This window comes from Dipteris shenzhenensis, chromosome 21 (assembly GCF_047967505.1).
Source record: "Dipteris shenzhenensis isolate YYH24624 ecotype China chromosome 21, Dip_SZ_1.0, whole genome shotgun sequence".
In the NCBI taxonomy this organism is placed as follows: Eukaryota; Viridiplantae; Streptophyta; class Polypodiopsida; order Gleicheniales; family Dipteridaceae; genus Dipteris; species Dipteris shenzhenensis.
This window is the reverse complement of record NC_141616.1, coordinates 24089683-24103053: the sequence shown is the minus strand read 5'-3', so window position 1 is coordinate 24103053 and position 13371 is coordinate 24089683. Positions and strand designations below refer to the sequence as shown.

The 13371-nt window shown below is 43.5% G+C and overlaps 1 protein-coding gene across 1 annotated transcript in view; it reads left to right on the top strand.

Annotated features, from left to right (window-relative positions):
* The window catches only part of LOC147888660 (uncharacterized), a 70699-nt gene that overhangs the window by 32060 nt on the left and 25268 nt on the right, over positions 1-13371 (top strand). Inside the window, exon 5 of the mRNA XM_087392340.1 lies at positions 5667-5784. Within this exon, the coding sequence (XP_087248466.1) occupies positions 5667-5784 (118 nt within the window). The remainder of the gene's footprint in view (positions 1-5666; positions 5785-13371) is intronic.

The following is a 13371-nucleotide window of genomic DNA, read 5'->3' as shown; positions in this document are numbered from 1 at the left end:
AGAGAGACTGTGATTTGCCCAGGAGTGCTGGTTGGTTTGACTTTCAGCTCCTTGGTTCGCGCCAGAGTACTATTCCCTTGGATGGAGCCATTTTACATGAGTTGGGACAGATTTGGAGTTTGATCAAAGACCGACTTTGGATTGTGCCGTCAAAGAGAGAGTTTTATGCCGTTGCCACTGGCACACCCTCAATTCCATCCGATGTCTAGGTTGTCCATCATTTCTTGGAATGTGAGAGGATTGAACGGCCGCAGATTTACCTCAGATGCGGATGGTCGTAGATTGGGAATTCCTAGATTGCAGTTGCTTAGGGACTCCCTTCGGTTTATTTCCTTAGGGTCCCCTCCAGACATTGTGCTTATCCAGGAGGATAAGCTCTCCCAGGACAGGATTGACAGATGCAGATCCTTACTCAGAGGACAGAGCCGGACTTATTGGAGCCCATCGGATGGCACGAGGGGAGGAGTTTGCATTTCAGTTTCAGCTAGGTGGGCCTCAGAGATCACCCAAGAGGGTACACTAGTGGAGAGCAGAGCATGCTATGTTATTCTTCATATTGAGAACACAGCAGTTGGTGTTCTTAATGTGTATGCTCCCACGGATCCAGCTCACAGACGTGCTTTTTGGAGACAGCTTAGAGAGTCCCTTCCTCAGGCAGACACCTGGATTCTTGGCGGTGACTTCAACATGGTTGAATTCGCTGAAGACGCGAGTCGGGTCAGACAGAGGGTGTGTTGGGATATCTCAAGGTGTATGCCTTAGGCACACCTTATGTTTCTATGTGTGAGTGCTAGAGGCACAGTTAGGTGCCCACAAGCACAGTTAGGTGGTAGAGAGCCACATAGGATGATTGAGAGAATCTAGGAGCAGATTGAGGAGATGATTGTGGAGCTCTGAAGTCATCAGTGATGTCAGTGAGCATGTATGAGGTGCCTACTTAAGGACCTCACTCTTCTTCATTCTACAAGCAAGCAAGCAAGTAATGCAAGTATTCTGAGTTTGTGTCCACTCTTTGCTTTCCTTTCAGCCTTCCAACATGGTATCAGAGCCATTTGATCCCCCTTGAGCCCATTTCTGCCACATCATCATCTTCTTCTTCATCTTCTTCTTCTCCATTTTCCTCTTTCTTCCCAAAATCTTTGAGAGCTTGGTTCTCCACCTACAAACGACCATTGCCCAAACCCTCTAAGCTGGAAACTCCTCTAGTATGGGCGAACTTCCACCTGCAAGCAATTGAAGAAAAAACGTCTGTGGTGGCTGCCATTCTCCAAACAGCGAATTTCTTCTGTTGCTCAATACTCCCGGGCCCAGGCCTTTACAATCAAACCATCCTTGAACACAGGTACCATCTAGGTGACACCAATAGTCTATAAAACCACCATTCTCGATCACAACCCTGCCAGCATTCTTGAAAAATCTTGGCATGAACATGAGGCATCCAGCTATGCCCCTCAAAATCCAAGGACGGCCTAGATGATCCTACCAGGCACCATGCTACCAAGGTCTATTTCAACCCGTCAGCACCCTAGCAATAACACCCCAAAAATTCTGGACAACCTGGGTTATTCATTGGTACCAATGCTGATGTCCTTTCTCCATTATAAAGGCTTTCATATGTTTACCTCTCTCTTCTAGTATCTTGTAACTGGATGGTGAAGAATCCTCTGAGACTCTACCCAATATGATTGTGGTTGTGTCTTTTGTGTGGTAGTCTTCGTTCTATAAAGGCTCTTGAGAAATTGGGTACCCAAGTTAGGAGTCATGGGGGGTGACACTCTACTGGTCTCAGTTATTGGTCGCAAGCTGATTGAGGGGATTGCTATGGCACGGGACACGCATTCAGTGAGACCGCCTCTTTGTGGTTTTGCAGCGAAGTGGGAGATTGGTTATATTTTACCATAGGTTCACTACCCTTTTCTCCGAGGTGGGGTCTGTCGGGGTATTTCTGAGTCTACTGTGTGAACATAGTTCTAGCTAGTGTGAAAGGGGTTTTAGTTTGTGACTTGTGTGAGTTTGAAGGGTCACTTCACCTTTGGGATTGGATATGTTCGGTTTGATTTATGTGTGACATCATCTATGATGTCAGTGATATTCTCTCACTGACGTCGTCAGTGATGTATGCATGTGGGAAAGATAACACATCCTCTATTTATAAATGAGGCATTGTATTTGCTATCACAATCAATCAAGTTAAAGTGTTGCCTCAGCCATGTCTCTGTGTTTTTGACTCTCCATATTACTTTAACACTTCTAGGTCAGGCGAGAAGGATGATTTTCCTTAGAGAGTGGAGAGGTTTTTCTTTCTTTTCTTGTACCATCATAGGAATGACATTGCATTTCAGGCCTCAATCTTGGTTCTTATCTTTTTTTTTTAAAGTGGCATTTTACCATGGGTTTTTCACGCTCCACATGATGTATCTCTGCCTTGATTTTCTTCTCTTGGCTGCTTCTTTCATATTTAAATAGAAGTTGATTTTCATGAAATAAATAAATAAATGCAAATATATATTTCATTGCTATAGGAATAGGCACAATCATTACACACCATCTGTTACATGATGCATTCCATGCCTAGTCATTTTTTAGCACATCAATCTTTGGAGATGGGCATGCACAGTAGAAACAAAGACTCCCATCAAGGAAGTGGACTAAGTGCACGCCTTGTGGGTGGTATGAACCTCAATTGATGCCTTTTTATCACTCAGCCCCATCCTGGGTGAGTATTCACAGCAGAGTTTCCTGCTTTTTGCTTGTTCTAGCAGATCCCTCTAGCCAGAAATAGACACAAATAAATCAAACCTAGAACACAAAATTCATACAAGTCTCCAAATCCAAGAGTGCAAGATACCTGATGGTGGATCATGTCCAGCTTGTATTATGAGCTTGTAACTTTGAATGGAGTGATCTCGGCTTGCAATGCACACATAATATGCGCTATAAGTCACATAATATGCACACATAATATGCGCTGTAAGTCACTGACAGTTCAGGCTTTGATTCGTATGGGACTTACATTATTAATAGAGACTAGGGTCTGCAAGATTCTATAAGCTTGACATCAGTTATCCAACATATCAGAGTTATTACACTACAAGGAGACAGATAGAGAGAAAGAAGAAGCAAGCATTCTTGCTTATTTTGGAATCAGAAAAGAGAATCCAAGCTAGTTTGCTGAGCCGATGGTACTGTGACAATGTTAGGGGAGGAGGCAATGCTGATGTTGACGTAGACAATAGCTACACTAAGAGAAAAATTGGGGGGGAGATGTTCACCGAGACGACAAGGCCAAAACAGATAGCAGAGCAAATAAAGGCACGAGGTTGGTTCCACAAGATCATCACAGATGGTCTTGAGAGGCCATGTGATTGTGAGGAAACAAGCAAAGCTCCGAGAGAGTTACCCAAAAACTTAGCAAGAGGGGAACATACTTAACCAAGAAAAAGCCTATAAAGAAAGGCTTAGAGTGAAGTTACCATAGTTATGAGTTGTGCGCTACGAAGTAACATAGTGCATCAAAGATTCGCAGTCCATTTGGGCAGTTACATCCACTATGCACTCTTTCATCATGCGGAGTCCCCTACCCCATTACCATTTACAGAGCTGAATGCACAAAGAGATAAGGAGAGGGGGAGATCTATTAAATGCAATGGGAAGGTTATAAACCCATGAGATAATTAGGAAAGCACGGAAGGAAGGCTAACTGTATGTTAGTCCCAACGTGAACTAAGTTGCTTGCTTTTTCAAGGCATAAGGAGGGAGAAGGTTGGTAGATACTCATTATGTGGACCAGAATAATATTCCCATAGTATCAAGAGGCTAACAGAGGATGTGTATACGACTTAGCGTGAACATGGCTTCTAGAGCATCCCATTGCTATACATATATTGACATGAGAGAATACTTTTCATCTAGAGCATCCCATTGCTATACATATATTGCTACATATATTGACATGAGAGAATACTTTTCATCTGATGTTATCTGGAGAAAGATGATGTTTTCATGATCATTTGTCTATTCTGTACATGGAGGGGGTTGTGTTTGCAACCCGCATCTTTTCATGGTAGCTGACGGGCATGTCCAAGCACTTTTGTGGATCCATGCTATATGGAGGGAAGCATGCTCCTTCACCCTCTTCTTTAAATATTCGCAAATCGGTGAATGATTTAATGCTGGGGAAAACTCTATATGGGTAGTATTGTATGGCATTTTTGGGGGGCCTTGTGGAGAGCGCCATATGGCATAGGACAATACTACGCATACGAGGAGTCTTGGAGAAGTGACCAAGAAGTGATCATGCATTGTATTGAAATGGAGATTTCATTTCCGAAGAGTCGAGTTATTTCTTATCATTCTTCTTGTTTTCCTTAGTGTTTATAGGCCCTAGTGTTCATCAGAAAAGATCAAAACTTGGTAGGGACTATAGGCTAAGGTGTTCAGCTCTGTGTTAGGACTTGGTTTCTTAGAAAAAATTTAATTGCCAGCTTGTGAAATAAAGGCTTCAATTATTTGGGCTAGGACCTTATCGTAACAATTGCATTCCATCAGTATAATATGGAAAATCTTCTTTTTATGTAGCTACCAAACATGGGTGCAAACGACAGATAGACAGAGGACTTCGTTTTCTCATCTTTACAGAATTCGAAGCACAGAGGCTTGGTGAATCTAGCTGTCCATATTCTAAAGCTAGCAATAGCCCCCATTTCCCAGCAAGGTGGTGACCTACTCAACTGACTAGGCTAACCAGAGATGGCCTATGGTAGCAGAAGTTGCTATAAGAAAAAAGGTATATGATGGGTTGCTGCAAGAAACACCCTGCGATTGAGACACGGATCCTACTGTTGCTTCCTACAATCCTCTAGAGATTGCTGCTCGTCTAAATATTTTCAATATGACAAACAAGCCTTCACCCTATAGCATGGCTTCCTAGTGCTCAGCAGCCTCACAATCGGTTGATGAACACCCAAGACGTTCATTATGCAGAACCCTGGTATAGCATGTTCGTTCAAGGTAAGAAACCCCATATCTATAGATCTTTGTAACTGATATACACACTTTCTATAAGTTTTGAGATGATAAAAATACCCCTTCTGTATGGGAATCTTTGATTTTTGAATTAGAGAGTTTTTATGTATGTAAAATTTATGTAACCTAGCTACTTGGAGGCCATAATAATCGATAGGTTTGAGATTTTATGTCCATGTGGGAAATTGTTATTTTTACTTTAGAAGGACTATAAAACCAGGACATCATCTTGGCCCAAGTTTGACCGCAAACTTTTCGGGCAACTTGGAGTCAAAAGATTATCTTCTCCACCAATGGATTGCGTGGAATGATAACATTTTCTGCATGGATGTCTACTCGCTACTTACTCCTTTCAGTTTAATGGTGTATTATCTTATAGATTACTATGACTATCATAGAGGAAAAATGTCCACCATGGAAAGTCTTTTCATGCTGTTGTGTTAGCCTTTGGTTTTTTGGTTGAGGGGATGCATATTTGTGTAACCAAAGTTTTCTTTTCAATACACAAGAGTTTTGGCATTCAAAATTCCAGTCTTTTATTCGTTATTTTAAAGTTGTTTTTTGTTCCTTTTATACATGCACAAACTATGATTTTATGTATACACAGCTCTCAACCTACACCCGTTTGACCATGATGTCAGGTTTTGCATATTTTGAGCCTTAATCAACATGGCCATAGAAAATTGATCCCAACTATGGTGGGGCATTGTGCAGCTTGTATGTCCAGCCGCATATCATCTTTGAATAACCACATTATTGGTAAATTATCTGCCATTGTTCATGATATTTGAAAGAGGTAAATTGAATAATTTTTTAAACTGTATTTGGTCCCTTTATTTTGTTTAATGATGCACATATTTGTGTGTATGCAGATGCATCATTCCCATTTATTGTTACGCTCTAGCCGAGGTAGCATGACCTCGGAAGAATCAGTCGACATTTCCCTTAAAGGATCTATCTCTGTAATATATGTGTTTGCGCTTCATGTAAATGATCGGGAGGGATTTAATGTCAAGGTCCTAGGTGAGGGCTGATAGCACCAGACTAGGTAGATCTAAGACCAAGGGCCTAGTGCAAAGATGTGCCTAGGGGCAAGGAATTTAATGCATCCCAAGAGAGGGGTGAAATGTTGCATTAGGAAGGCCCTATAGTGATGACATGTGGCATCTAGATCTATCTAGGGAATTGGGGCTTGCTGAGGCTAGTGAGAGAAGAGAAGAAGATGATTCACGTGGAAAAAATTGAACGTAGATCTCTGTCTGCTTGTTAGCCTGAGTGAGATTTGGCTGGGTGGTGATGAATGGTGCTACTCCCGTGATCTTCAAGAGAGGGGAAATAGAAATAGTGCTTTACATTTTGGTATCAGAGCGTAAGGTAAGGGTAGAACTCGTTGGGACGTGAGCGTCAAACTGATTGGCGCGGGCCTACACCAGCAGGTCGTAGAGCATAATAGCGGGGCACGTAGGCGGTGAAGTTGGAGCGGAAGGTTCCTGGGTGATCCTTCGATAGCGGTACTTGGTGGTTGACCAGATCGACAGGAAGCCCGTGAGATGCTGACGGATAATTGGCCTACGCCAAGAGGAGCGTAGGGCCTTGAAAAGGGTAGACGAGTCTAAAGGCTGCATAATTACAGACCAGCGTCAAGGGAGATCCAAAGTGGCTGACGATGCCGTGATCGATGGCGCTCCCGTAAGGCGAGGCATTCGATTAATTATGTGATTGATAATGAGCCTGGAGCGTAGCTGGAATGATAGAGCGGGAATTCGTCACGGTGTCAGAGGTGACGCAGCGCAGGTTGACTACCCGTGGTCTACGAAGGACTTAAATTAACGAACTGTTGAGCTTGGGATAGCGTGGTGGTTCGACAGTCGACGGGAAAGAAGAGCAGACGGGGCTTCTGAATTGTGGCTGGAACTAGAGGGTTGCCGTGACGACGGACAGCAACAGTTCGGAGGCGGGAGACCATGTGGTCCGAAATACTCAACGAAATAAGAGAAGGATATCCCGCTAGCTAGCGCTCTGTTTGCATCGGAGCTACATCGGGCGTTGGTATCTTTAACGAGGAGAAATCAGGAAGCACCTTTTTTCGATACAGTTTTATATATATAGTCCTGTTATTCCTACATTGTGAAAAGGAACGTTCAAAATATCGTATATTTTGGGGGTTTAGTGTGCAGGAGAAAGAAGAAAACAAACCAGGAAAGCATAACAGAAAAGAAGAGTATATATATATCTTTTATTTGGGTTTTAGAAAAGACTTATTTTTAAAAAAAAAGTGAACCTATGGAGGCAGAAGGGCAGAATTCGAGGGTGAATCCTAGTGAGTCTAGAGTGCAGTCTACACAACAGATGTCACATCATGTAGCACCTACTTTGATCGGTAGGATTTCGATATTAGAAGATTCTTTACAGCAGATTATGGACCAGCAGCTTCAAGTGAATGCTGGTTAAAATGAGATTAGGGAAATGGTACAAGCCTTGTCGGCTAGACCGTCGAGAATTGATAAGGGCAAAGCTCCAGCAGAGCCAGAGCCCAGTATACATTCATTAGAGCGCGCAAGGGTCAAAGTGCCCAATATCGCTAATTATAGACCGGAGAAGTACGCTGGTCGGATGACCGAGCGCAGCTCTGATGTGATCGGGGTTTGGTTACACAAGTGGGAAGAAGCCTTCGCCATTTGTGAAATTAGATCTGATCTAAAGAAAATCCGTGAGGTCACACACCTGTTTATTGAGGCAGCGGATAGATGGTGGATAAAGCAACAGGAGGATTAAGTTGCTCCTACCACCTGGGAAGGGTTTAAAGCTGAATTTAAGAAACACTTTCTCCCACCTGATGAAGAGTCCCGAGCTTGGGATGCTTATAGAAATCTTCGTCAGAGGAGTCTGTCGGTGGCAGAGTACACCGACAAATTCAGGGAATGTGTCATGAAAATAACAGACCCTCTCCCTATGTCGGTTCAGTTAAAGACTATATTTATGGACTGAATGACAAAATCAAAATGGAAGTTCGGGCTAAATATGTGACTACATTAGATGAATCTATTGCAGTAGCCCTGAACTATGAGGATGCCAGGGGCAGATCTGGTGGATTTGTGCAGGCAGGGACTCAGTATGAGTACCCGAAAAAAGGGGGAGTTCAGAGGAAATGGATTTCAAAGACAAGTGTCTCGCAGCCAAGTGGCCAAACCAAGCAGGTGAAGCCGGTTAAGGGACCAATAAAAACAAGTACCACCGTTGGGGTGAAAAGGAAAATAACTCCAATGGCAGCCCGGGCTTGGTCAAAGTCCTCGTTGACCCCTGAACAAAAAGAGAAAGCTAGAAAAGAAGGATTGTGCTTCGGCTGCCTTCAGCGACATTAGTGGAAGGATTGTCCATTGAATAAAGACCGTCGCACGGCTAATATGATAATATCTGAATGCAACGTGGAAATGCAGGAGAGTCCCAATGCGGAACATATGCAGATGCAACTGGCGGGACCTTCTCATAGGTTAGTACCTTGTTTGTTATGTGTATCTGTTGCTAAGTTAGTGACGAGTGCACCTGATAACATCCTATCTAAGCCCGCAGCAACGGGGTATACGGCCTTTAATGATACGGAGTTAATTAAAATGAAAGGGCAAGTGGCCAGTCATGATGTCATTGTGTTGTTTGACTCGGAATCAACTCACAATGTGATTAACTCCAAGCTCGTGAAGAGGCTGAAATTAAAGACAAGTCCATATGACTATGCGTATACCGTCAGAATGGCAGATGGAAGTTCAACTGAAGTATGGGACCAAAGGGTTACCCAGTTGGAGCTTCAGATTCAGGACTATGCTGAGAAGCTGGATTTTGAAATGACCAAGCTTGCTCATGCAGATATAGCCCTGGGTATGGCGTGGCATTCTGGGAAGAATCCAGCCATTGATTGGAAAAAGCACGTATATCAATTCAAGATGAATGATGTGCTTTATGTCTTCCGAGGTGAAAAAGATATACCTCAGGGACCGTTGGTTTCCGTGATGGAAATCAGAAAGGCTCAAGTAGAGTTTTTATTCCTTTGCACAGCATCGGTAGAGCCGGTTGATGATTCTTCGGCTAGCACTGATGTTACGCAAAGTGGTGAGATGGCCAAGCTGGCTAATCTTATAACAGAGGAGTCCTCTGAATGCTTTAGGGATGAACTACCTTATGGGTTACCTCCAGAGCGGAAAGTTCAACATAAGATTGAACTGATCCCGGGAGCAGAACTTGTAAATAGACCTCCCTATAGAATGAGCTTTATTGAAGAGGCGAAGGTGCGTAGACAACTGGAAGAATACCTCAAGTTGGGACAGATTCAACCAAGTTTTTCACCTTTTGCTTCGCCAGTGATATTAAAGAAGAAAAAGGATGATACGTTTTGCCTCTGTATAGATTACAGAGCATTGAATAATATCATTGTTAAGCACAGGTATGCGATGGCTCGGATTGATGATTTGCTAGATGCATTACATGGAGCCGTGATTTTCAGCAAGATAGATCTTAAGTGCGGCTACCATCAAATCCGGATTAGAGCCGAGGATGTGCATAAAACCGCTTTCAGAAGCAGGTTTGGTCATTATGAGTTTTTGGTAATGCCCTTCGGACTTACCAATGCTCCAGCGACCTTCGTCATGCTTATGAACGATTTACTATGTCCGTATATCGGAAAGTTCGTAGTACATTTTATTGACGATATCTTGATATTCAGTAAAAGTGTTACTGAGCATCGTGAACACTTAAGAATAGTGTTCAGTACTTTGAGGAAAGCCAGTCTTTATGTGAATAAGAAGAAAACTATAATATGTATGGTTAGGCTTGAATATTTAGGGTTCATAATTACTCCACAGGGGGTAGAAATGGATCCGAAGAAAGTGGCTGCAATACTAACTTGGCCAATCCCTCAAGAGTTTGACCGCGTTGCGATCATTCTTGGGATTTGTCCAATTTTATAGAAGACATATCAAAGGATATTCCGGAATAGTATCGCCATTGACTGATCTGACCTCAAATTAAGTACCTTTTATTTGGGGACAGAATCAACAAGAAAGTTTTAACACCATAAAACAAGCTGTGGTCTCAGGACCGGTGTTAAAAATAGTTGATCCCCAGAAACCGTTGTTCCTAGAAACCGATGCAAGTGGCATTGCGGTAGGAGCAGTCCTCCTTCAAGAGGGAAGGCCTGTAGCCTTTGAGAGCAAGAAGCTTTCTCCCTCTCAAAGGAATTGGCCAACTCATGAATTGGAGTTGTATGCTGTTATCCATGCTTTGAAAACATGGAGGCATTATTTGTATGGTTCAGAGTTTTATGTGGATGTAGATCATGATACTCTGAAACATTTTTGTAAACAGCCTGACTTGAGGGGCCGCCAAGCTAGGTGGGCAGAGCTCATGCAGGAGTTTAATCTAACGATTTGGTACCGAAGAGGAAAAGACAATAAGGTTGCTGATGCGTTGTCTCGCATTATGCACAACCTGAGTTTCACGGTATTAGAGAGTGCTCTAATGACCGAGATAAGAGAAACTAAAAGAGTGGACGAGTTTGTCCAGAGCTTGTGGCATGTGTTAAAACCCGGGGAAAATGAAAAGGATGACCTGGCATCCAGAAAAGGCCAAACTTATGCAAGATATACCATAAGGGATGGTATGCTAGTTAGAAATGGCAAGGTTGTAGTACCTGGTCAGAATGATCTCAGGCAGAGAGTCATTCGACAATGCCATGACAGACCGTGTGCGGGACATCCAGGAGTCGAGAAGACATATGATCTCGTGAAGCGAGATTTCTTTTGGCCAAAGATGAAAAAGCATATTCATGAATATGTGACACGGTGTTTCTCGTGTCAGGTAAGTAAGGCCGAGCGGGTGAAGCCACCCGGACTTTTACAGCCCTTGGAAATACCACTAAGTAAGTGGGAGAGCATTTCCATGGACTTTATTGTAGGACTGCCTACGACGCAAGGAGGGTATGATTCTATCCTTGTGGTGGTTGATCGTCTAACCAAGATGGCTCACTTCATTCCGACTAGAGAGTCTGTTAGTGCCCCGCAAGTGGCGGATCTGTTCATTAGACATATATTTCGTCTACATGGATTGCCTAGATCCATAGTGTCAGACCGAGATGTCAGATTTACCGGTCATTTTTGGACAGTGGTATTTGAGACACTAAGGACTGAGTTGGGAATGAGTAGTGGGGATCATCCTGAGACGGATGGTCAGACGGAGAGAGTCAACGAGACTTTAGAGGATATGCTGAGGGCATATGTGTCATTGAGGCAACATACATGGAACAAGTGGTTGCCATTGTTGGAGTTTGCCTACAATGATAGAAAACATTCATCTACCGGGTTCAGTCCGTTTGAGCTGAACTATGGTTATAGACCAACTAATCCAACTATAGTTGGGGTACCTCAGAAAGTGCCTAGTGCCGCGAACTTTGTAGTTCAGATGCGGGAGATGCTAGCACTTGCGAGAGCTAATATCCGCCAGGCTATGGATAGAGCCAAGGTGTATGCGGATGAAAACCGGTCTATAAGGGCATTTAAGGAAGGAGAAAAAGTTTTTCTCAAAGTTCCTTTGCACTCGAAGTCGTTGACTTCAGGAGAGTGTGCTAAGTTATCACCTCGATACTGTGGGCCGTGGTTAATTCTAAAGAGAATAGGCAGTGTAGCCTATAAATTAGAATTGCCACCAGGGGTGTAAGGTGCACCCGGTTTTTCATGTTTCACGGTTAAAGAAATTTTTACATACAGGTGACTCACTAATCGAAGGTGTGGTTTTGTTTCAGGAGATAGAGGATATTGCAAGGCGCAAACCAACAAGAGTCCTGGACCGAGGAACAATGCAAATACGAAATCGAAAGATACCCACGGTGTTGGTTGCATGGCATGGTCAGCCTCTATCCGAAGCTACATGGGAATCCGTATATCAGTTGCGGAGAGTGTTCCCAGATTTTATCATCGAGGACGCTGATGTCTGAAGAGGGAAGGAATGTTACGCTCTAGCCGAGGTAGCATGACCTCGGAAGAATCAGTCGACATTTCCCTTAAAGGATCTATCTCTGTAATATATGTGTTTGCACTTCATGTAAATGATCGGGAGGGATTTAATGTCAAGGTCCTAGGTGAGGGCTGATAGCACCAGACTAGGTAGATCTAAGACCAAGGGCCTAGTGCAAAGATGTGCCTAGGGGCAAGGAATTTAATGCATCTCAAGAGAGGGGTGAAATGTTGCATTAGGAAGGCCCTATAGTGATGACATGTGGCATCTAGATCTATCTAGGGAATTGGGGCTTGCTGAGGCTAGTGAGAGAAGAGAAGAAGATGATTCACGTGGAAAAAATTGAACGTAGATCTCTGTCTGCTTGTTAGCCTGAGTGAGATTTGGCTGGGTGGTGATGAATGGTGCTACTCCCGTGATCTTCAAGAGAGGGGAAATAGAAATAGTGGTTTACATTTATCTTGCACGGTCATAGGTATAACTTTGGAAAAAAGAAGTGTTCAATGGTCCCTTTGACCCAGGAATTGGAAAAGCCAAGATGGAGCAAAGTACCTTCCTATAAATGTTACATTTAGGGACTGTTTGGGCAGCACAGCGGAATAAACTCTAGATGCTCACTGATCTCCGTCAGAAACAGCAGCATTCACTCACTGAAAATCACACGGATATTACAGCATGTAGAGAAGAAGGAGAACTCAGTATATTCATCCACTAATCGTGGGAAAACTGCTCAAGGGTGAGCCAAGTACATCCAACCAGATGCTGGGCAAAAAAGCAGTCAAGGATGGCTGCTCTACAGGAGAGAATATTTTGCCACACTATACAATCTGTGGAGCCTTCAAAGGCTTCTGTTGCTGCTTCAAAATGACCATAAATAGTCGCCTATTTACATAAGAAGGGAGCCTGGAACCTGCCCAAAGTAGCCGACCCAGTCTGCTGGAAATACCCGACTTTCCTTGCAGACTTAGACCAGGTTTGCTGCTGTGTACCTGACCTGAAAACTGACCAGACTGCTCCGTTTATAGTCTTGAAAGTTCTGCTGCTGTAGGTGCCTACTGGTAAGCATATAAGTAGGCCCTGGCAGTACAGTTGTATTGATATTTCTCCTGCCCTGTGCCACACAGACATGCCACGTGTCATTGAGGCTGTTCCAGCAAATAGTTCTCCAAGCCTGTTGTAAACTATCGCAATTATCTATCTAGGTATACCTCCCTCCTAGAGTGACCTGACCCCGTGTCCTAATCATGTGGGGGCTCACGAGCGGGCCAGTGACACTTCCAACACCCCCTCTCCACGACTCAACTGTTGAAAGTGCTGCTGCTGTAGGTGCCTACTGCTAGGCATATA